The 22,446-nt window shown below is 54.0% G+C and overlaps 9 protein-coding genes across 9 annotated transcripts, besides 4 other annotated features; 4 read left to right on the forward strand and 5 right to left on the reverse strand.

Annotated features, from left to right (window-relative positions):
* Window positions 1–577: 577 nt before the first annotated feature.
* On the forward strand, window positions 578–7,098 carry EKO05_0009600 (polyketide synthase; the record flags this gene model as incomplete). The annotated part of the gene is made up of 2 exons (XM_038942583.1): window positions 578–7,000; window positions 7,054–7,098. The coding sequence occupies 2 exons, from the start codon at window positions 578–580 to the stop codon at window positions 7,096–7,098; spliced, it is 6,468 nt and encodes a 2,155-aa protein (XP_038794989.1).
* A 1,790-nt stretch (window positions 7,099–8,888) lies between these two features.
* Window positions 8,889–8,920: a tandem repeat.
* Window positions 8,921–9,096: 176 nt separating this feature from the next.
* EKO05_0009601 (peptide chain release factor 1) lies at window positions 9,097–9,840 on the forward strand (the record flags this gene model as incomplete). Its single annotated transcript, XM_038942673.1, has 4 exons — window positions 9,097–9,122; window positions 9,169–9,288; window positions 9,347–9,683; window positions 9,730–9,840. The coding sequence occupies 4 exons, from the start codon at window positions 9,097–9,099 to the stop codon at window positions 9,838–9,840; spliced, it is 594 nt and encodes a 197-aa protein (XP_038794990.1).
* A 180-nt stretch (window positions 9,841–10,020) lies between these two features.
* On the reverse strand, window positions 10,021–11,133 carry EKO05_0009602 (uncharacterized protein; the record flags this gene model as incomplete). Its single annotated transcript, XM_038946900.1, has 1 exon — window positions 10,021–11,133. The coding sequence occupies one exon, from the start codon at window positions 11,131–11,133 to the stop codon at window positions 10,021–10,023; it is 1,113 nt and encodes a 370-aa protein (XP_038794991.1).
* Window positions 11,134–11,599: 466 nt separating this feature from the next.
* On the reverse strand, window positions 11,600–12,160 carry EKO05_0009603 (uncharacterized protein; the record flags this gene model as incomplete). The annotated part of the gene is made up of 3 exons (XM_059637573.1): window positions 11,600–11,884; window positions 11,924–12,078; window positions 12,124–12,160. 3 exons carry the CDS (start codon window positions 12,158–12,160, stop codon window positions 11,600–11,602), a joined length of 477 nt encoding a protein of 158 aa, XP_059493556.1.
* A 664-nt stretch (window positions 12,161–12,824) lies between these two features.
* Window positions 12,825–12,845: a tandem repeat.
* A 1,043-nt stretch (window positions 12,846–13,888) lies between these two features.
* On the forward strand, window positions 13,889–14,128 carry EKO05_0009604 (uncharacterized protein; the record flags this gene model as incomplete). The annotated part of the gene is made up of 1 exon (XM_059637574.1): window positions 13,889–14,128. One exon carries the CDS (start codon window positions 13,889–13,891, stop codon window positions 14,126–14,128), a length of 240 nt encoding a protein of 79 aa, XP_059493557.1.
* Window positions 14,129–14,152: 24 nt separating this feature from the next.
* Window positions 14,153–14,193: a tandem repeat.
* A 436-nt stretch (window positions 14,194–14,629) lies between these two features.
* EKO05_0009605 (uncharacterized protein) lies at window positions 14,630–14,905 on the forward strand (the record flags this gene model as incomplete). Its single annotated transcript, XM_059637575.1, has 1 exon — window positions 14,630–14,905. The coding sequence occupies one exon, from the start codon at window positions 14,630–14,632 to the stop codon at window positions 14,903–14,905; it is 276 nt and encodes a 91-aa protein (XP_059493558.1).
* A 441-nt stretch (window positions 14,906–15,346) lies between these two features.
* On the reverse strand, window positions 15,347–15,888 carry EKO05_0009606 (uncharacterized protein; the record flags this gene model as incomplete). The annotated part of the gene is made up of 2 exons (XM_059637576.1): window positions 15,347–15,641; window positions 15,710–15,888. 2 exons carry the CDS (start codon window positions 15,886–15,888, stop codon window positions 15,347–15,349), a joined length of 474 nt encoding a protein of 157 aa, XP_059493559.1.
* Window positions 15,785–15,812: a tandem repeat.
* Window positions 15,889–16,317: 429 nt separating the features above from the next.
* Window positions 16,318–18,002, reverse strand: EKO05_0009607 (uncharacterized protein; the record flags this gene model as incomplete). Its single annotated transcript, XM_038942666.1, has 7 exons — window positions 16,318–16,668; window positions 16,720–16,985; window positions 17,038–17,380; window positions 17,427–17,486; window positions 17,536–17,645; window positions 17,706–17,782; window positions 17,845–18,002. The coding sequence occupies 7 exons, from the start codon at window positions 18,000–18,002 to the stop codon at window positions 16,318–16,320; spliced, it is 1,365 nt and encodes a 454-aa protein (XP_038794993.1).
* A 689-nt stretch (window positions 18,003–18,691) lies between these two features.
* Window positions 18,692–22,115, reverse strand: EKO05_0009608 (cysteine protease; the record flags this gene model as incomplete). The annotated part of the gene is made up of 5 exons (XM_038942453.1): window positions 18,692–20,408; window positions 20,453–20,766; window positions 20,821–21,052; window positions 21,108–21,991; window positions 22,068–22,115. The coding sequence occupies 5 exons, from the start codon at window positions 22,113–22,115 to the stop codon at window positions 18,692–18,694; spliced, it is 3,195 nt and encodes a 1,064-aa protein (XP_038794994.1).
* Window positions 22,116–22,446: the final 331 nt, after the last annotated feature.

Raw genomic sequence — 22,446 nt, forward strand, 5'->3', positions numbered from 1 at the left:
TCGTCTGTGACGCATTGACCCGATACATCAGCGGCTTGTCTTCACGCCTAGCATGCGCCAGCTATCAATAGGCATGAAGCTTACTCGAAGGTATACCCGGTCACTGCACGCTATCACCTCTCGGGATTGTGGCGGCACCATCGAGAATGAGGAATAGTACGCGCTTCAGTCTCATCTTCGCGTCAATATGTCGCTGCAGTACATCGTTCCGCAGTACATGGCCCCGTATCTGTGCTGTCACAGACCCGGAGCCGACTGTGCTTGTCATCGTGCGATTCAAGCATAGACCACCATACCGATTTTTCATACCATCTACTCATGTTGATCATCCACATATAAGGGGCACTGCCAATCCCCCAAGATTCAACCGCATTCAACTTTCCTCTTCCAGTTCTCCGGCCCCAAAGAGGACCCCTACACCATTAACTATTTCCATCCCTTCGTTGACATACGGCCACCTCACTGCCGTTCCAAGGTTCATCGTCGTCTTCACTCCATCATCTCCTAGGGAGATTTGACCCATTGGCTTTTTCTTTATTATAATTTTTATATTTATCCTCGACCCAAAGACGCCATCATGAACGTCCTCATCTTCGGAGATCAGACCGCTGATCAGTTTCCCCTACTGAAAAAGGTGGCCACATGGAGAAACAACGCTACTCTCACAACTTTCCTCGACCGTGCCAGTGTCGTCCTCCGCGACGAAGTACAGAAGCTGCCAAAGACACAGCGAGACCAAATTCCTGATTTTCTCACTACTTGGGATCTGGTCAATACCTACTACAGCGAAGGCAAGAAGATCCCCCAGCTCGAAAGCTGCATGGTTACTTTGGCACAACTTGCACACTACATCGGGTACTACGGCGAGAACCCAACAGACCTGCCCAACCCTGCCAACACACGTCTTGTCGGTCTCTGCACTGGCTCAATCGCAGCTTCAGTCGTAGCGTCCGCACGATCCATTAGCGAGTTGCTGCCCCTTGCAACAGAAGCCGTTCGTATCGCGTTCCGCGTTGGTACCTGCGTTGGCGCAGCCAAGGATGCGCTTGAGCACCCTGCAGATGCCAAAGAAAGCTGGTCGACCATTGTGACAGGTATTTCTGAAAGCGCAGCGAAAAAGGCCTTGTCCGCGTTTCACGATGAGCGACGGATACCAGCCTCGGCGCGCGCCTATGTTAGCGCTGTTAGCGTCATGGCTCTAACCATCAGTGGCCCACCATCGACAACGAAACGCGTTTTCCAGGAGATCGACGCCTTCAGGAACAATACGCGAGTGCCCATCCCTGTGTACGCACCCTACCATGCCTCGCACGTCCACGCCCAGGCCGACGTCGACCGCATTCTGGACAGCGAGGCCACCAGGCACTTGCAGCAGTTCCGGCCCCTGGCTTTGATCCACTCGGCATCCAGCGGCAAGTGCCAGACTGCGACCAGCACGCTCGAGCTGATGCGCAACGCTCTCACGGACATCCTCCTCGAGCCTGTGCGATGGGACAGCCTTCTCGGCGGCGTCGTTTCTCAGGTAACCGCCACCGGCAGCGCAGACTGCTCTCTTGTTGCCATCGGTGTGACCAATATCGCAAACAGCCTTGCATCTGCTCTCAAGGCTGGCGGCCAATCCCACACTGCGGTTCGTGACCACACATCTTGGGTGCAGACTACGGATGCAACCCGCGGCCGCACCCAGAATGACAAGATCGCCATTGTTGGTATGTCTGGTCGTTTCCCAGGTGCAGCCAGCCCCGAGGCGCTTTGGGAGCTTCTTGAGAAGGGCCTGGACGTCCACCGCGAGGTTCCGGCCGACCGCTTCGATGCCAAGGCTCATTGCGACCCTTCTGGCAAGGGAAAGAACAAGAGCCACACTCCCTTTGGCTGCTTCATTGACGAGCCGGGTCTGTTTGATCCTCGCTTCTTCAACATGTCTCCACGTGAAGCTGCTCAGACGGACCCCATGGGCCGTCTGGCGTTGACCACCGCTTTCGAGGCTTTGGAGATGTCCGGTTACGTTCCCAACCGCACGCCTTCCACAAAGCTGAACCGCATTGGAACCTTCTACGGTCAGACCTCTGATGACTGGCGTGAGATCAACGCTGCCCAGAACATTGACACCTACTTCATCACTGGTGGTGTCCGCGCATTCGCGCCCGGCCGCATCAACTACTACTTCAAGTTCTCCGGTCCATCTTACAGCATTGATACCGCCTGCTCGTCGTCGCTCGCTGCAATTCAGCTGGCCTGCACTTCGCTCTGGGCGGGTGACTGCGACACTGCCTGCGCTGGTGGACTCAACGTCCTTACCAACCCGGATATTTTCTCCGGTCTCAGCAAGGGACAGTTCTTGTCCAAGACTGGCGGCTGCAAGACCTACGACAATGATGCAGACGGCTACTGCCGTGGTGATGGTTGTGGCTCGGTCGTGTTGAAGCGCTACGAGGATGCCATTGCGGACCAGGATAATATCCTTGGCTGCATCTTGGGTGCAGCTACCAACCACAGCGCCGAAGCCGTCTCCATCACCCATCCCCATGCTGGAGCACAGGAGTATCTTTACAGCAAAGTCCTCGCCAACGCTGGTGTTGACGCGCATGACATTAGCTACGTTGAGATGCACGGAACTGGTACTCAGGCCGGTGACGGTATTGAGATGACTTCAGTTACCAACGTATTTGCTCCACGCCACCGCCAGCGTCGCCCTGAACAGACTCTCCACCTCGGCGCCATCAAGGCCAACATTGGTCACGGTGAAGCCGCTTCGGGAATCAACTCGCTCGTCAAGGTTCTGATGATGATGAAGAATAACGCCATCCCTGCCAACGTCGGTATCAAGGGAGTGATGAACAAGACCTTCCCCAAGGACCTCGGTCAGCGCAACGTGCATATCTCTACTACCCAAGTTGCACTTCCGCGTAATGGTGCTGAGAAGCGCAAGCTCTTCTTGAACAACTTCTCCGCGGCTGGCGGCAACACCGCTATCCTCCTGGAGGACGGCCCTTTGCGTCAGGTGCCCCAGGGTGTTGACCCCCGCACCATGCATACTATCACTGTAACCGCCAGGTCCATCGCATCGTTGAAGAGAAACATCAACAACGTCATCAAGTTCCTTGAAGAGAACCCAGAGACCACTCTGCCTAGCTTGGCCTACACAACCACCGCTCGTCGCATCCAGCACAACTACCGCGTTGCTATATGCGTTGACGACATCTCCAAGGTCAAGGACGCTCTTCAGACTCAGCTGAAGGACTCGTACAATCCTCTCCCAATGGTTCCGACTAAGACTGCCTTTACTTTCACTGGTCAGGGCTCGCAGTACACTGGCCTTGGTCAGAAGCTTTACAAAGACCTCACAACCTTCAAGGCCGATATTGACCAGCTTGACAACATTGCTCGTCTGCACAGCCTCCCGTCTTTCCTGCCCCTGCTCACAGGTGTTGATGTGGCTACTCTGTCGCCTGTCGTCGTTCAGCTTGGTATGGCCTGCATTCAAGTCGCTCTTGCACGCATGTGGGCGTCTTGGGGCATCAAGCCGATCGCAGTAGTCGGTCACAGCCTTGGCGAGTACGCTGCACTTCATGTTGCTGGTGTCATCTCTGCCAGTGACATGGTTCTCCTTGTAGGCCGCCGTGCTGAGATCCTAGAGCAGGAGTGCACTGCTGGTACCCACGGCATGCTCGCTGTAAAGGGCAGCGCTGCTTCCATCAAGGCCGCTCTCGGTGACAAGATGACTGAGATTGCCTGCATGAACGGCCCCGAGGAGACTGTTCTTTGTGGCACGGTTGAGGTTGTTGAGTCCACGAACCAGCTCCTTTCCGGCCAGGGATTCAAATCAACAAAGCTGAACGTGCCGTTCGCATTCCATTCTGCCCAGGTCGAGCCCATCCTTGCCAAGTTCCAGGACGTTGCTTCTGCAGTTGTCTTCAGCAAGCCCCAGGTGCCAGTCATGTCTCCCCTGACTGGCGAAGTCATCCGCGAGGCCGGCATCATCAACGCTGCCTACCTGGCTCGCCATGCACGCGAGACTGTGAACTTTTGGACTGCTGTATCTGCTGGCAAGGATGAGAAGCTCTTTGATGAGAAGACCACCTGGCTTGAGGTCGGTGCTCACCCTGTCTGCAGTGGCATGGTGAAGTCAACTCTCGGTGGAGCACCCACCACCGCTGGCTCTCTCCGTCGCAACGAGGACCCCTGGAAGACTCTTTCCAACACCATTGCAACCTTCCACCTTGCTGGCGTTGCATTCGACTTCAACGAGTATCACAGGCAATTCAAGGATGCTTATGAGCTGTTGACCCTCCCAACCTACAGCTTCGACAACAAGAAGTACTGGCTCGACTACCAAAACAATTGGACTCTGACCAAGGGCGAGGCTGTCCAGCCTGCTCAGCCCAAGGCCATCGAGGCTCCTGTCGAGATTGCATCCAAGCTGTCCACTACCTCTTGCCACAAGGTCGTTCGCGAGGAGCTCCATGCCAACTCCGGTACTGTCGTCGTTCAGTCCGATCTGTCCGATCCCAAGCTCAAGGCTACCATCACCGGCCACCAAGTCAACGGAACACCCTTGTGCCCGTCGTCGCTTTACGCAGATCAGGCTATGACTGTAGCCGACTACCTCTACCAGCAGCTGCGCCCCAACATGCCCACACCTGGTCTTAATGTCTGCGCCATGGAGGTGCCTAAGACTTTGATTCCGCAGTGGCCTGCCCCCGCCGGTGGCCAGCATCTGCAGGTTGAGGCTACGGCTGATCTGGAGACCAACCAGGTCGATGTCAAGTTCCGCACCGTTACTGCAGACGGCTCCAAGGTTCTTGCCGAGCACGCCTTTGGTGTTGTCAAGTACGAGGATGTCAACGTCTGGAAGGAGGAGTGGGGCCGCATTCAGTACATGGTCCAGACCCAGGTCGATGTCCTGAAGCAGAAGCTTGAAACTGGTGCTGCCCACAAGGTGCTTCGTGGTATGGCTTACAAGCTGTTCAAGGCCCTTGTTACTTACGCCGACAACTACCGCGGTATGGAGGAGGTCATCCTGGACGGCAAGACCACCGAAGCGACCGCTCAGGTCCAGTTCCAGACTACCCCTGCCGACGGAGAGTTCTTCTGCTCTCCATACTGGATTGACAGCTTGTGTCATCTCTCTGGCTTCATCGTCAACGCTTCTGACCATCTTGACTCCGACAACTCGGTCTACATCTCCCACGGATGGGGATCCATCAAGATCTCGAAGCAGCTGTCGCCCGAGAAGAAATACCGCTCCTATGTCCGCATGCAGCCTGCTCCTGGCAACATTTCCGTTGGTGATGTGTACATTCTCGAGGGCGAGGAGATCATCGGTATGGTTCTTGGTCTCAAGTTCCAGAACATTCCTCGTCGCGCTCTCAACATCATGATGCCGCCCTCTGGTGTCAAGTCCGGTCCTGCCGCCAAGGCCATGGCTAGGCCCGCTCCTGTCAAGGCCATTGCCGCCGCTCCCTTCAAGGCTGCGCCCGCTGCAGTCAAGGTTTCCAAGCCTGCAGCGAAGCCTGCGAAGGCCAAGGTCGTCAAACAGGTCAGCAGTGGTGTCACTTCCAAAGTGATGAAGATTATCGCCGAAGAGACCGATGTTGACATGTCGGAGCTCGTTGACGACGCCGCATTTGAGAACCTCGGTGTTGATTCTCTGCTCTCCCTGACCATCTCGGCCAGGTTCCGCGAGGAGCTTGACATGGAAATTCCCTCCACACTCTTCACCGACTGTGCCAGCGTTGGTGAGCTGAGGAAGTACTTCTCTCAATACGACGGTGGCGCTATTGTTGTCGAAGACGATGCCTCTGACACCACCGACGAGCCGTCTGATGCCTCCACACCTTACGAGCGTGGGGCTGGTAGCACGCCCCCTAGCTCTGCTCCTAGTCTCGACGGCAACGATGTCGAGATCAAGGTTTCCGAACAGATTGTCGACGGCGAGGCCAGCCTTGCTCGCAAGCTTGTTGCTGAGGAGATGGGTGTTGATGTCTCCGAGATCACAGACGATCTTGACCTCACCGACATCGGCATGGACTCTTTGATGAGTTTGACCATTCTTGGTTCTATGCGCGAGCAGACTGGACGGGACCTTCCTGCCGATTTCCTCACTGTCAATGTCACCATCAAGGATATCGAATCTGCCCTTGGTATGCGCCCTGCCCCTAAGCAAGTCAAGGTTACTGCGCAGGTCACTACCAAGGTCCCCCAACTTGCTGAGGTAAACAAAAAGCTGGCTCAAGCTATCGATATCTCGCAGCTGCCTTCAGCCAACTCTGTACTGCTCCAGGGTAACCCGAAGGTTGCTACAAAGAAGTTCTTCTTGGTTCCCGACGGTTCCGGCAGTGCCACCTCCTACATCTCCATTCCCAACATCTCCCCTGATATGGCTGTCTACGGACTGAACTGCCCGTTCATGAAGTGCCCTGAAAAATGGGAGTGCGGTGTTGAAGGTGTCTCTCAGATCTACCTCAAGGAGATCAAGCGCCGTCAGCCTGAAGGCCCTTACATCGTTGGTGGATGGTCTGCTGGTGGTGTTATGGCCTACGAAGTTGCTAAGCAGCTTGTTGACGCTGGCGAGAAAGTTGAGAACCTCGTCTTGATCGACGCTCCCTGTCCCATCGCTCTCGATCCTCTACCTGCCCGTCTCCACATCTTCTTCGACCAGATTGGTCTTCTCGGTACTGGCAAGCCAGGTGGTACTCCCTCGTGGCTCTTGCCTCATTTCGCCTCGGCCATTCAGAATCTGAAGAACTATGACCCAATCCCCATGGACCCCAAGAATGCGCCACCCGTCCTTGCCATCTGGTGTACTGACGGTGTGTGCCCCAACCCTGAGGACCCTCGCCCACCACCAGGCGAGGGAGAGGACCCGGCTCCCATGAAGTGGCTCCTCAACAACCGCACTGACTTCGACGACAACGGTTGGGCTCAGCTCCTCCCCAAGGACAAGTTTGAGTATGCTGTCATGGGCGGTAACCACTTCACAATGATGAAGGGTGATCATGTAAGTTGACTCACATCTTCCAACTCACAACATCTTACTAATATGCCTGACAGGGTGTCACATTAGGCAAGCTCCTTCAGAAGGGTCTCAAGCTATAAGCTTTTTGCCTCTACGCATGGAAATTGTACAGACAGCATACATCTCCTTTGTTCAAGTGTTGAACCTGGAGCTGTGGGCGTTAGAGGTTTTGATTTAGGCACACAATCTTGTTGGCGTTGGCAGGGGGTGGTACAAGCGTTGTTATGGATTTGCACTGCTTCTTGCTCTGATAACTTTACGAATTGTTACGATGTTTAGTTTTGTTGCGTTATGCGTGTACATCGCGCTGATAATTAGTAATGGCAAGGGTCTACTTCATAAAGAGCTTCACTACAGTGACTTCCTCCAATTCTTCAACAGAAGTACCAGCCTTGCGCGTCGGCCAATGCGCCTCGCCATTAATTCGCGCTTACATACTGCTAGAGCGTGTGCCTGATGCATCCTGAGTTTGGGTCGCTAGCAACACCTTACGCTGGAAACCTTAATGCTGATCTCATACAGTCGAGCGCAGCGGGAGACCAACCATGAAGCGAGCCCTAAATTGACATACTCGCCTCAGCCCACGACCAGCGAAACATGCAACAATGCACACAGACCGAAGATCTCAACTCAATCGAGTCGGTGTCACGTCGTGCAGCCAGCCGTGGATATGGCCTTCGCTATGCCCTGAGGTGGACCTCACAGTTCTCGAGGTCACTTTGCATGGGAAGCCTCTGCGTATGCTGTCTGACTGCATGCCGTATCAGATGGTCGTTCATGGCTATCAGCACCGACGAAGTGAGTCATGTGCGAAGAACAAGCTCGCTCACCGGTTGCATAGAACGAGCTTCTGCTCCCGCTGCGCTGCAATAGATTACAAGGCTCTTCGTAGGGTATTTGAGATCACTGTTATTGACGTGTGCATGACTGGTTTACTTGAAGAAGCTCTATCCACCAATAACACCATGTGAGAGCACACTTCACAGAGCAGCACAGCCAGCAGCGGCACACGTCATGTGGCTTATGCTGGGTACCCCCCAGCTGGAAAGAAACCGAGTTAGGGACGAATGCAGATGGATGTCAAGTGCTTTCTTGAAGCACGAGAGTGGCGTGATAGCACTGCAGCAGATTCGTACCGTGAGGAGCCTACGCCAGCATGCTCGGGACACAGTGCGGAGATCCGGGTGTACAATACAGATCCTGCTTAGCGGCTGTCAACACCAAGGACAGGGTACAGGTAGCGCAGGTCGATCTTAGAGACGGGAGATAGTCAATGCTGCATTGATACGTGCCCTGCACCATGTTCATAGTGCCCAACACACGGGCCGACATTGTCGTGCATTGGGCAGTGCTCGTACTCGGTTCATTCGGGCACAAGATGATCGGTGGCGTTGCAGCATCTCAAGATCAGCTCTGCACGATTGTCGATCTTGTATAGCGTGAGTTAAGGTTCGAATCTGTTTTGCGGAAGCCTCGCCCGCCATTAGGAAAGCGTAGTGTTCATGTACAGGGCCCAAGACGGGACTGATCTCCACGCTCAGCCACGCTGCGAGTATACAACCCTAGTATTGCAGCGGATCTGCGTCCGACGGCTCTCTCACGATGATCAAAGCACCCTTCGTATGGCGCCTTTCGGAAGCTTGCTGTCTGTGATATCTAGTTTGAAAGCCCGCAGGAATGAGTGGGTTCGGGAGGTCGCGACAAACACCAGCTGAAAGTGCATCATGTGCCCAAGGCTGACGTCGTAGTGAGACGGGGTTACCCAGAGATCAGGCCGAACGTTGAAGTCGTAGAGTCATGAAGTCATGTTGAGCTGTAGACCATATTAGCTCAAACGCTCCGCGGCAATCCTATCTCCGTGGTTGAGTCGGCGGAGCGGAGGGATGCAGAGGGCGGAGCGGACAGCACCAAGATTCCGAGCGGAACGCGGGGCACGCTTTGTGCACTGAGATCGCAAAGGTTCGCGACTTTGCGCAACACCCGTGCAAGCACCTGTATTGCAGCAACAACTCTCTAAAAAACTGCACAGCACACAGCAGAAAGCAAGGCTCTGAAATACAGCAGCCTCGGCGCACAAAATGCCGGACGTAGTGAAGTTGGCGCAGTAAGAGCTTCGCATCTGTGCAAGGCAACGGCTAACGATATAAAAGGGAGGCAGAGACGAACCCTAGGGGCATTCCGAAAGCTCCATTCGTCGATCGCGTGGAGGACTATGTCACCGACCGTTCTGAGGTGGAGACCACCATCAACAGCTTCAAGGAGATGATCTCGTACGCTAGACACCACATGTCCACCTCACACAAGCTACGGCCTTACACTCTACGCTAGGAAATACCAGTTCATGCAGGCGAACACACAACGACGAGCTGCAGGGCTCAAGGACAAGATCCCAGACATCCAGAAGACGCTGGAAACGGTGCGCTTCCTGAAGACGAGGGGAGACGATGCAGAGCCCATCGAGACAACGTTCGAGCTGAACGACACCCTGTTTGCAAAGGCCGAGGTGCCACCCACAGACGAGGTGTACCTGTGGCTGGGCGCCAACGTCATGTTGGCCTACCCAATTCCTGAAGCTGTGGAGCTGCTCTCGTCGAAGCTGTCAACTGCCAAAGCTAGCCTGGCGACGTGCGAGGAGGACCTTGACTTCTTGAGGGAGCAGATCACGGTAAGTGGTGTGCGGTGTTGCTGTGGATTTAGCTGACATGAAGCAGACTCTGGAGGTCGCGTTCGCACGCGTGTACAACTGGGACGTTGCGCAAAGGAGGAAAGACCGCGAAGCAGGCGAGTCGATAGAGGACAAGAAGGGCAGGTCAAACGGCTAAGCCTCTGAGTTGTGCCTAGGAAGGAACGACAGTAACGCATCTGAGCATTTGCGGCGCACAAAAACGATACCAGAGCCAATACGAAGTCAAGATACGATTGAACATGCACGATCTTTACATGTCATCGTGACTGAGGCGACCTTGGGTTCCATGAAACGCGGCACACGTGATGGTCGACTTCTATGACGTCTCGTCTAACGGCTTCTTCCACTTCTTCTCCCGCCAGTCATTGAGCGCAACTAGTCCTTCGATCTCCTTCACGCCTGGCTCGATGCTTTCGCCAACACTAAAATCATGGGCTGCAACAACCCAAATGTTGTCTTTCTCCGCAAACTCCCTCGTGCGGTAGATGGTATCGAGAGCTGTGTCAGGATCGGTGTGCATCCCACCTTTCGAGCAAGGCGGACGCGCAGTTCTTCTTGGCTCCCTCAAGAGCGTAGGGTGGTGGAAGCAGTCACCAGCAAGAAGAACGAACGTGTCGCCGGAGGGGCCACTTGTCGTCCGGAGCAGCATCATCTGGTGCCCTGCGGAGTGGCCGGGTGCATCGATGAGGTAGGCTGAGCCGTCACCAAAGACGTCAAATGCACGGTCGAACGACCCAAGACCAAACCACTCTGCTTTCTTCAGGGCAACCGCGTTGTACAAGCCCTTCTGCAGCCCATCCATGATCTTGCCAGCTCTCTTGTCTCCTGCTTTCTTCAAAAGCTCGTCCGGCACGAACGCCTCCACGATCTTCCTGCTCCCATCTGTGGGCAGGGTTTCGCTCAACGTTGGCGCCTTCTCCTCGACCGGATATCCCGGCCTCGCATAGGTACAGCACGTGGGTCCAACCCACAGCTCTGCGTTCTCAAAACCAGCCTTCGCCCCGTCGCCAACGTGATCAAAGTGCATATGCGAGAAGATGACGGCCTTGACCTTCTCTGGCTGTTGCTCGGCCGTCCCGTGCTCTTTCAGGATCTCCGCTGGTGATTTTGGTTCGCAGTCAAATTGCGGCAGCACATTCTTGACAATCGTAGGTGGGAGATTCTCCAGATCCTTGCGAATGCCTAGGTCGAAGAAGTAATTCTCTCCTGTCGCCGTCTGCTCGATCAGGAAGACGTAATCAGGGGCGTAGAACTTCTTAGGCTTGTTGTCTTCCTTGTCCTCGTTTACAGAGCCGTTTGGCTTGTCTGGACCCGGCAGTAACGCCATGTCTTGTGGTATGGTGAGCCCGCCGGCCTGTATGAGGTGTACTTTGCATGTTGCCCCTCCGGACGGGATCGGATGCCATGGGAAGCTTGGAGGCGCAGTCATCTTGTCACAGAGTTGGAGGTGTTTATCGAGGAAGACGGAGGAGTAGGTTCGTGAAGCCTTTGAGGGCCCTACCAAGTCCAACAGCAACGATGACGTCACATATTCTAAGAGTCTTAGTGCAGGAGGATGGACGTTATCGCCTCGAGCACCTTCGCTTGGTCTATTTCTCCAATGTCTTGCCACCTCGACCACTTCGCAGGGTGCTTTGGCTGCTGCTATTGCTGCTGTGAACCTCCTCGTCCTTGAGACAGTGGAGCACCGAGACCACGCCCTATAGGGGAGGGGCGTTTCGTTGACGAGAGTATCGCCCAAAGCCTCGACCAGCACTGCCTCTCTGCAGGAGGGATGTATCGTTGGAGAGCATACCTCGCCCTCTTCCAGCTACTTGAGCTCGGCTGTCCTGGTCATCACAAGGTTTCTCGCTACGCTCGTCAGACACTGCACCTAGGGTTGATTCAGGACCTTCCTATTTGCCGAAAAAACCACGGAACGGAGGTGGCGCCTCTTTCTGTGGAGCAGAGAGTGGAGTCGAGGGCGACTGCACAGTCATTTCAGTCGTCTCGGCAGCTTTCTGTGGCACCTGCAGTCGAATTGCAGCTTTGAACATGTGCTCCACACTCTCCTTCGTCGTCGCCGCGTCCTTTGACTTCGTCACCTCCTTCATCACTGCTGCTTGGCGCGTATTCTCTCCTGCCTCCTTCGCCGTGTTGAACGCCCTGTTCAGGTGGAGGTTCTTCATGATCTTGTGAAGCTGCTCACTATACCTGGCGTCGAGCTACGGATAACGCACCGGAGCGTCGAGCTCGTCGGGCATCAACTCGGGTAAGCTGTCATCAACGATCATCTGACCGACGGCTGCCTGACGTGATTCTGCCTGCATTTGCCTGTTGCGACTGTCCAACAGATGTTTCAGTGCGGCCCTCTCGTTAGAAAACGCCGTTAGCCCTGCTGTCGTTGGCTGAAGCCCCGATCCAACTGTAGTGAACTTACTTGGGTGGCCAGTCTGGCCGTCGCTTGAACTCGCCATTGTAGCTAGAGCTGTTAGCAAGGTCTATGTTGACGATAATTTGGGAGCGGCAGACGTACAGAATAGTTTGTTGGCTGTGTATGGAGTTGAGAGCGCGAGCTGCTGGAGGAACAGCATTTGCAGTATTACTAAGCGAACAGGCTCCGTTTGCGGTCCCAACCAGAGCGACGGCAAGCTTGAGAGGCCTTCATCTGGCTTGGTATCGATTGCAGACCTTGGTAGCGAGTTGTTTTCGACCACGTTGCAGCTTCGCGCTCGCTCTCGTGATGCAGAGGGAACTGCACAAGCGCCCAGCCTCTCGTCTCTCGAAAATGCAGTGGTGAGCAGTCTCGCTGGCCCATAGGTAGCGTGCACAGTGTTTCCCCTTGTAGTTGAATCTCATGTGCGCTTTGTGTTGTGGTTGCAATATCAGGTTGACCATGGTACGAGAACGCTAACACAAAGGCACTGACATCCAGCCCATCAACCACCATCCCCAACGCAAGGCATCAGTGAGGTTTCGAGCTTCTCTAATGAGTCCGGAAAACTGATTGCAGGTACATGGGTATCACAACTAGGCAGGCAGGTCTCTCCGACAGGATTTGCTAGCATGCACAGATGTACATGCACGCTTCATACTCTGGTGTAGGGGAGCGATATCTTGGATTACAATCCACCACGGAACATAGTATATATATATATATATGTCTACGGTACACAAGATGTGGATAGTATATCTGCTTCTTTTGGCAAACTCTGCTTTCTGGTGCTGCATTCAAGTCTACCAGAAACACCAGAATGTCGCTGAATGTCTGCTTGGTGCACAGCGCTGCGGGCAAGACACATAACGTCACCATGAGTTCCGCACCACATCGAATTTCTCATCACGTATACAGCTAATATCGGAAGTGAAAGCCTTACAAATCTAGAGCTTTCGACCAAAACTCCACCATCGCGGCGTTGTTGACTAACTGTCGGCGGACAGTGTCTGCTTCAAGACTACGTCTCGCTGCGCACACCGTTGGAAATAGCCCGAAAACCGTGGTAGTCTTTTCGAACTATACCGCTCGGATCGTAAAGCAGTACTTGCACCATTCTAAATATTCCCGTAGGGACACCAACGTTGCGGCGTCGTTGGCTAGGTGGCATATATCACGATGCACTTTGCAGTGAGCGTGCATGTCCACATCACACACATCCGCCACGCACATGAGTCTTCGTTACCGTAACTAGCGCCATTTAGAAGCAGTACCATGCATTTCTCATCTTTCCTGTACAAATTCAAACGTTGCGGCGTGGAGACTGAGCAAGAGAGCGGGACATCACGTGCGGACGAGAGAACGAGAGCGCCCATCTACGTCGTCGCGAGAAAGCTTGTCTTCACGAGCAAATTCGAAACGGCATCTTAGCTTTTAGAAACCTAAATGTATCGCTTTTGCCATGCTTGGGGAGTGACTGGATTTGATCGCCACGGTTGCGTACATCAGTGATGCTTGGCAGTCCCGAGTTCTCAAGCTTCAAGCTTGCAGTCAGCTGCAGACGTCCAACATTGCATGCTGCAACATGACCTATACACGATATCCTCAGGCCATGCTGCAGTCTGCTTAACATTGGACACCCCGTGCATTTGCAACTCAAATAACTTCCTGGACAGTGGACACTATTCGCACAGTTCTCACCAGCGCTCCAACCACGAGTGCATTCAAGCATGCCACCACGGACCGGATCTTAATCTGCTTGATCTGAGCAATGAGTTACTTCTGTACGATACGAGTGGTGTACGAGAATCCCATCATGCTCTCCTCAGACACTGAGGACAGCAGTTCACCGCCTGCTTCCAAACGACCCAAGAGCAAGAGGGGCACACTAGCCAGTTCTTCCACTGATGTGCAGGGAGGCAGCAGCAGTAGCAGGGCGAGGGCAAGGCTGACTCGCATGCAGATGAGATGTACAGAGTCGCTGGGGCCGTCGTCCACCGCAGAGACCTGAAAGTCCCCAACCAAGTCTCTAGACAAGCTGAAGCCGAAGCCAGAGCTAAAGCTGAAGCCGAAGCCCATCACATCCTCCTTCTATCTGCTCTCTGTTTGCAGTTGGTGCAGTCCACATCACGCTCGACCGTAAGTAACGCTTTATCGAATCCTCCAACGATGATTGACCGTCCCAGCTACCGACCTTCCTGCCCGTGCGCAAAAGGAAGAGTGTGACGGCTTTGACTGCCTCCGACGCTGGCAAACCCGTTGAATTCTCTGTCGATCAGCACCAACGCGAGCTTGTCGCAATGACCTCATCAGGCAGCGAGGCGCGTCAGGGAAAGATGTCGATACCAGCCCACCAGACTCAAGCACAAGAGAAGGGAATTTTCTGAACAGCGCACAGAGTGAATTTGGACACGAACCATCTGGTCGATTTAATACAGCAGCAGATCTGAATAATACAGTTCTCGCAGTCCGAGAGCTCGGCAATGAGTATGGAACACTCTCTGTCCTGTGCATGGAGGTCTTCAACAAAGCCGGTACACTCGTCTACCTTGGCCTTCAGTTTCTTCTCAGAGCTCGAGAGCTCCGCAATGAGCCTGGAACACTCTCCGTCCTTCGCGCGAAGGCCTTCATCAAGGTTGGTGCACTCTTCTGTCTTGGCTTCCAGTTCACTCTTACAATCCATGAGGTCCACATCAAGCCTGGAGGACTTGCTTTCTTCAGTTGGGAGCTTATCAGACAGGCTGTTCCATTCGCCAGTCCTAGCCAAAAGATTTTGCTTGCGTCCTAGAATCTGGTCGTTGAGACTGAAACACTTGGTTTCTTCGGCCACAAGCCTCTCTTTGCACTCAGAGAGCTCTTTTTCAAGTCCGGAAGACCTGGTCTGTTTAACGGCAAGCTCAACTTTGCATTCTGAGCACTCTTCAGTGAGCCTGAAAGATCGAGCCTCTTCCGTTCTCAGTCTCTGCTTGTGACCCGAGACCTTATCGGTAAGCTTATCATTCTCACGCTCCTTAGCCTGCAACTTCTGGGCAAGCCCATCATGCTCGGGTTTTTTTTTTGCTTGCAGTGTTTTGACAAGCTCATCATGCTCAAGCTCCTTAGACTACAACATCTTAGATACCTCATCATGCTTGGTCTCCTTAGCCTGCAGCCTCTCAGCGAGGTCGTCATGCTCAAGCTCCTTAGACTGCAGTCTCTTAGGGAGCTTGTTGTACTCCGTCTCCCTAGCCTATAACCTCTTAGCGACCTCGTCGTAGTCGGCTTCCTTGGCTCGAAGCTTCTCGGTGGACTCAGTCTTGGCCTGGACTGCTTTGGCGAGTTTACGCTTTTTATCTCTGAGTCGCTTGTTGAGCGCATCGCTTGCTATGTCGTTGACTTGCACTTGGTTTTCACGGTTGGAAAATCTTAACAAGACATCACCGAGCTCTTTCTCACGGTTCCGCTGCTGCTCTTGCAGTGCCTCGATTCTGTCTGGTCTGTGTCTGTACTTGCGCAAGAACGCTTTCGAGAAATGGACTAACCGGCTTGCTCCTCGCAAAGGCTCTCAGCTTTGTCACGAGTAAGCTCAATCTCTCCTCGCGCGTAATCTTACTGTTTCTGGATGCGCCCAATAGCTTCATCTCGATGCTGCTGATCTCCCGCTATCGTCATTCGCGAACTCTTAGCATCGTCGTCGTCATCGTCGTTGTCGTCGTTACCAGCGCCTGAGAACCGGTACATTCTCACCCTTCGCGGTCGCAATGCGCTCACGTAGTGTGCTGAGCCCTGCATAGTGTGTAGTGTGGGCTACAAGATCAGCTGCCAGTCTGCAAGATGAGAGATGTGCCAGGCGCGCCAAGCCAGCACGTAGGTGTAGTGAACCATGAGAATACCTAATGTCTCCAATCTCTTCTAATGAATGATCGTCTGCACCTATGTGGCCATTGTCTCCACTATCAACACAAAAGCTCCTCAACCACGTCGCTACTTCCAAGAGAGGAGAGATGAAGACAAAGATCTATTTAGAGACTGTCGAATATATGCAATCGAACGATGTGTTATAAACCAAGCTGCACTGTGATGAATCGAAAGACGAACAGAACGCCAACTGTACATGCTTCCCGCAAGCGACGTAGACGGACCAAGCGAAGGTGTTCAAGACGGCCCAACGCGTACGCAGCCCCAGACTCCAATGTGCCAAATCTAACTAGCAACACGCTTCTATGCGCCGTACTCTTTGTTTGGCTCTAAATGGTACTTCTCCTCGTGCAAGCCCTTCAGCGCAATCTCGCCGTCCTTGGTAAGATCCGGTCGGCCGACAGGTGTTACTGCGCCAGTAAAGAAGCGCGGTTGCCACTCCTTGTTTGCCTCCTTGCGCTCCGCCGCCTTTTGCCGCTGCCTTTCTTCGATCTCGGTCTTCAGTGTTGTGGCTTGGTTGTACTGTCGCCCAACAATAGCGTTGGTGACGCCTTCCCAGAACTTGAGGGACTCGTTAGGGAGCTGCTCTTCAATAGGAGGCACCGTCTTAGGAACCGGGAAGAGCGGGTTTAGGTCGATGATGAGATGCTTCTCCTACGGTTGGATTAGTTCGATGTTGCTTCTCAGAAGAACAGAGAAGCTTACGGAGGCCTTGTTGAAGGGCTTGTTGCCGAGTGTGTAATAGACCTTGTCTTGCCAAGAGCCCTCTATCCGTGCAAGGACCTCCTTATCGGGGACTTCCTTGATCTTGGTTGTGGTATCGTTGTTAGGGTCGTACTTGAACACGACTCCCTTGACAAGGTTCTGGCTTCGGCCGAGCCAGCCTTCTTCTTGGTACTCGAGGATGACCTTGAGCCCAGTCTTGGGACATGTGATGTAACAGGAGTCGGCGACGGAAATGCTAAGGGAGCCTATCGTGTGCATGAGCCTGCCGTTCCGCTGCTCGGAAATCCATATGCTTACCTCGCAGAATACCACCCAGGTAGGCTGCTGGATGTGTGAGCTGGTACTCCTCGTTGTCCCTGTTCTTCAGCGTGATGAATATGCCTAGGTTGTGCGCTCCGGCCACAACGCGCACACTTGTGCCGGTGAACTTTGCGCTCAACTGGTCGTATCCTCTCGCGCTGATGCCCTTCTCGGGGCAGTCGATGTAGAAGGCAGAAACGGGGGGGTGGTGGGAGGTCTGCTCGGTGAGGTACGAGACCGTCACAGTCTTGGCGTCGCCGGCCACGCTGTTGGCGCTGCTCGAGGGCGCCGAGGTCGCTGTCTTCATGGTGGGGTGGGTGTCTTCGACCTTCCAGTTACACTGCAAGAGTCAACGTGCTGCAGAAGAGCTTGGATGAACGACGTACCCGGAAGAACTCGCCCAGTGTCGAGTTGTAGGGCTTGCATGGCTTGCCCTTGACGTATTTCTGCCCGTATGTCAGTCCTGCGTCCTTCTGCTGCATGATCTCTACACACCAGGTCTTTTGTGAACCAGAAGCGCAAACAACCCAGCAGACGGCCAAGGTCATCATTGGAGTCGCCGATGCTGATGAATGTGTCCGGCCTGTCCAGGTAGTGCCAGTACTCTGCTGCCCGTCAGGCTACGTCCTATGCACCTCTTCCCACGTATACCATGTTCGACGTACCCAAGTTTGGCCGAGGCTCAAGGAGCTGTGCAGGGAGGGAGAAGCGCACGGCAGCGAGATCGGAGACACCTATGAACCTGCGAGGGGCTCGAGTCAGAACGTGTCTCTGCATATTCAGGGTCCATGCTGTGCAACGTACTTTCGCAATATGCCCAGGAAGGTCTTGAACTTGGAACTGTCGTCCGGCGGCTTCTCTCCCGTCGCGCCGGGCGTTGAGGCTCTCGAAGCCGCGTTCGAGGCTGTCGCCGAATTCGTGGTTGAGCCAGGGTGGGCGTTTTCTGCGGCGAGGTCCGCCATGGTGTGTGTTCGGCTGTGTGCTCTGGGAAGGCTTCTCGGTGCAGGCACGTCTCTGTCAAGCTGGCGTCAAAGAGCAGGTAGCGATGTCGCTGTAGTGTGGCGGTGCGGGTGTATTCTGCTTGGCGTGCGCGTGAAGCTCTGACGTAGACGATGCCGGCAAGCCGCTTGGGGGGGGGGGCAGGTGGGGTCGATCTGGAGATATGAAGCCGTCGACCGCTCGCACAGCACAACGCAATAGGGAGACGTCGAAAGCTGTACAAGTGTGGGTAGCAGAGTCGCATTTATCTAGCGCGCCGTTATCGTGCTCCAGAACTCAACATGCTCTTGCTGCACGCGAGCCACAGGCAATGAGATGGCCTGCTACACTTCGTGTTGCCGTGATTGGGTCATGTTTCACCGCCCCACGCCCATCCTTGCCCGTCTCCAAGGCGCTCACACCAGAAACCCTTTGGAGTTGGACATGCTGTTCTCTATCTTGTGCTACACAGCTGGGTGAATGTAATGCATGGTCGTGCGAAGAATGTGAGCACGCGGTCACAGTCTGCTGACAGCCAGCTCCCATGCTCTCGACACAACAGCGAAAGTAACGCTCGAAGGCGATCGCCAAAACAACGATGCGCATGACCCACCGCCTGCTAGACGCCATCCACGCCGGATGCAAATGCTGAACCGTGACTTCGTCGCATGGACTAGTCACTCCAGTCCCGCCAAACGCCAATCGAACATGCGTCTGGCATGTCTGTAAATATCTCGATATCGTACCACTCTTCCACTGGCCCACCAGGCCCTGACAGTCTGTCAAGAACCAGCCACAAATCACCACGGCTCACAATGGTAGGATCGATGTGGACGCTCTCGGACCGAACCGTCGCCGAGTCAGCATATTCTCCACGTTCGCTAGCGATCAGGAATTTTCGCTCTGGACCCCGGCCCAGTTCAACGCTAAAACGCAGAGGACTGCGAGCTAATGTTCCATGCTCAACCGACCGCGGGCTGGTTGCCTTTAGGAAGCGAGCAACAATGGTGTAGGAAGCGAGACGCTGCGGTAAGAGTGGTGCAGCAATCTTGTGCATGTTGGCTCCAAAGCAAGCCGGCGTCAACTTCATCGACTTCAGGCCGGCACCATCTCGAGGGATCTGCTTCAACCCGAGATCGTTGCTACTATCGATGCGAAGGGTATAGCCACCAGTTTGGCCTGCCTCAAACAGAGAGCAAATGATTGTGTATAGACCTGGCTGAAGATCTTTCACCTGCGCAGTAGCCGCTCCAACGCGATGATTGCCCGAGTCAACAAGCACATCTCGGCTCTGTAGTCGATGAATTCTCTTGCCATGTCCAAGTGCAAGCTTGATGTGGAGTGGGTGTTCATGGTTCGAGCTTGTTAGGAGGATTGAAAGTGAGCTGCGTTCGCGTATCTCGAGACTGTACTGCGGGTTCTCAAAGTATCTGGGAGAGCTGGTGTTACCGCCCGCGCTGTGTCGTGTCCAGGCTCCTTGCTCAATCTTCTGAACGGCATATCTGAGAACCGCAGGCTCCAGGACCATCGGCGAGTTGGAGAAGGCTAAGAGTGAGAAGGTGTACAGCGATGGCGGAAGATCGTCTTGATCGATAACGACTGTGTAGTTCGAGTTCGCATCGGCATCCCATCGCAGAAGACACTGGGGTGTTGTCACGTAATCGCTGGACTCCAGATACGTATCCTTGATATACAAACGCTCGCCATGTCCGTTGCAAACGTATATGCTCATGTAACCCTTTGGAGGATCTCCTGCTGTATTCACCTGGGAGTCAGAGCGAATGCTCCCATCGTTGAATGCATCGGACTCTTCCTTGATGTCTGCCGGTGCATCTCGAAAGTGGCGGCTAAGAAGGAGCCACACAGGCTCTTTCTTTTTCGACAAGAACGTAAATTGTGGATGATGTACGATGCAGTTCCCGGGCATCTTCTGAGACTCGATCGACCAATCGAAGTGAATGTCCTGGCGGTGCCGGAACAAACCAGGGTTCCAGTTGAGATACAAACTCTCAAAGTGCTGTACGACTTGCTCGAGTCCGATCCAGAACGTGGTGGGATGCGGTCGCTCGAGCGTCGGGATGCTGTCTCGATGGTAAGCCTCCAGGCTATTTCTGGATCCTCCACTAGAGGTTGAAGAGTCAAGGATCGGTGCTGCCGCGGGGCGAGGACCTCGCCATCCTTTGCCTTCTACCCATGGGTTCTTGATGAGTAGAAGTCGGTCGTGATCTGTCTCCTTCATGTCCAACACCACATAGCTATGCTGTCCTTGCAGCCCTAGTTCGCGCTCCTGTCGTGTAGACATCTTGCCAGTACCGGCAGTCACGAGGACGTCGCCGTAGAGAAAAGCATTATAGATTCGCTTCCAGAGCTGATCAGGGATTGTGTCGGTCCTGTGGTTGTCAGACAGGTAGTTGAATCAGGTCGAGAGACTCACTCTTGTAAAAATACCTGTTCTGGTACCCAACCAGTCAAGGTCCATAAATCACTGCACGAGTTGCTACCAGGGAAGTCGTAGCCACCACGAACCTTGAGGTATGCTTTCTCGAGTAATGCTGGCCACAGCAACGCCGGATTGCGTCGATCGGTTACATGAAGCAATCGGTGGGTGTTGGAAACGGGCAATCGGTCGTCGATCACGACCTTACGCCAGCAACCGTTGAAGTTTAGACGAACAATATACTTCCCATTCGTCGATGGAATGGGCTTGCCCAGATGCTTGTCGAAGGGATATAGTTTATCCTGGAGCATCTGCACCGCTTGGCGATTAGCATAACGACGATGCAGCGATAATCAGCTACTAACCTGATCATGACCACGCTCGGCTCGAGCAACCCCAGCACAAAGGCTGGCCACTACTGAGCAATCGGATGCTGCGTCCTGCACAAGATCAATCGAGCGCGAGCTGGACATCAGGGGGCCAATGCCATCTCTACCGTTTGGGTACAATGAGGGGGGTGGAACCGCTTTGGGAGCGCGGACCCAGCCTTGGAAGAATTGCTGCTGGTAGGGTGATAGACTCAGATCGTGGGTATCTCTAGGAAGCTGTGTAAGAGAATAGTCAAAACAAAGTATTGAAGCATCGGACTTACGTAAACAGCTCTTGGCCGTTCTGCGGAGCAAAGTCAGCTGGCGCTGGGTACTTGTCCCAGGGCGGGCACTTGAAGCCATTCACTACGGAGGCTTTGAGCAAGATGATGTCTTCTTTCCTTGATCGTTTTCTGGTAGAAATAGGCTCAGTCAGTCTGTGAATGTGTGAAGATGGGGAAAGCTTTGGTGCGATGGGCGTTGCTGATGCTGATCCTGCTCCCGCTGTTGGGCCTGACGTATGGTCTCGGGTCTGGAGACCAGACAGTGTCAGTGTGGAAGCTGCTCGTCGAGTTGCTTCGGGGATGCTGTCATTCAATCCTTCTCCGCCATGATGCTGGGTGTGATCTTTGCATTTCATATCAGCAGGTGTACTCCAGCTGTGGTAGCATAGCGAAGGAGAGTGGCCATCTGAAAGATTGAGACTGACGAGTGGTGTGAAAGCTTGTCGAGAGTCGTCTCTGTATGAACTTGCATCGAGAATATTCTGCGAAGGAAACGAGACGGAAGAAAGTGACGAGTTACCTGATGCTGACCGGGTATTCGCTGGGGCTGCAGTCGGGGAGGTACTGTACAAAGTGGAGCTTTGTGGGGATGTGGTTTCGTATGCAGGACCACGACTTGCAGAAACGTCTACATTGGCCGCCCATTGACCGATTTGAGCGTCTTTGGTATTGTTGGACTGCTGCTTGGACAACGGTGTCCAGTCTTTCGACTTCTTGATTCGATCAGCAACATCCATCAGTACACCGCATTGTGCCTTCAGTTGCTTCTTCTCGTCTGCATTTGATGACAGTTTGAGTGCTTTCATAAGGTTCTCGGCTGCGCCAATAGCAAGTGTGAGAGCTTCATCCTTGGTGGCAGCGATTTGCAACTGTGCGCGGTAGTTCTGCAATCAGTGTAAGTGCAAGTCTTTGTATTGGTACATCAAATACTAGCGCTGCTGTGAGGTCAGTGTCACGTACGCTCGCTGCCGCTTTGCAGGCTTCAAGCCGTGCCGCCGTGTCAGCCATGATGAATGACAGAGCAGCGCAATCAAGCTTCACCGTGCTAGGACGATGCAAGAGGTATCAGGGGAGTCATGTGCCGCGTGTCGTAGGAATGGTGCATCGGCCCTAATCGAGTCGCAACCGCATCGTAGGTGAACGGTCTCGACACTGCGCGGTGTTGAGGCTCAGCCAACTAGCGCGACGCACGTGCCTGCCATCATAACCGCCTTGCGACCGCCTCTCCCTCACACAGTGACTGAGGATTCCTGGAAGCAGCTTTTGTAGCAGGAGGAAACGATGTTTCAGTCGCTGACGCTTTATTAGCCGTGCGTAGGGTAGTACGTTGAGCACAGAG

This window comes from Ascochyta rabiei, chromosome 17, assembly GCF_004011695.2.
Source record: "Ascochyta rabiei chromosome 17, complete sequence".
Classification (NCBI taxonomy): domain Eukaryota; kingdom Fungi; phylum Ascomycota; class Dothideomycetes; order Pleosporales; family Didymellaceae; genus Ascochyta; species Ascochyta rabiei.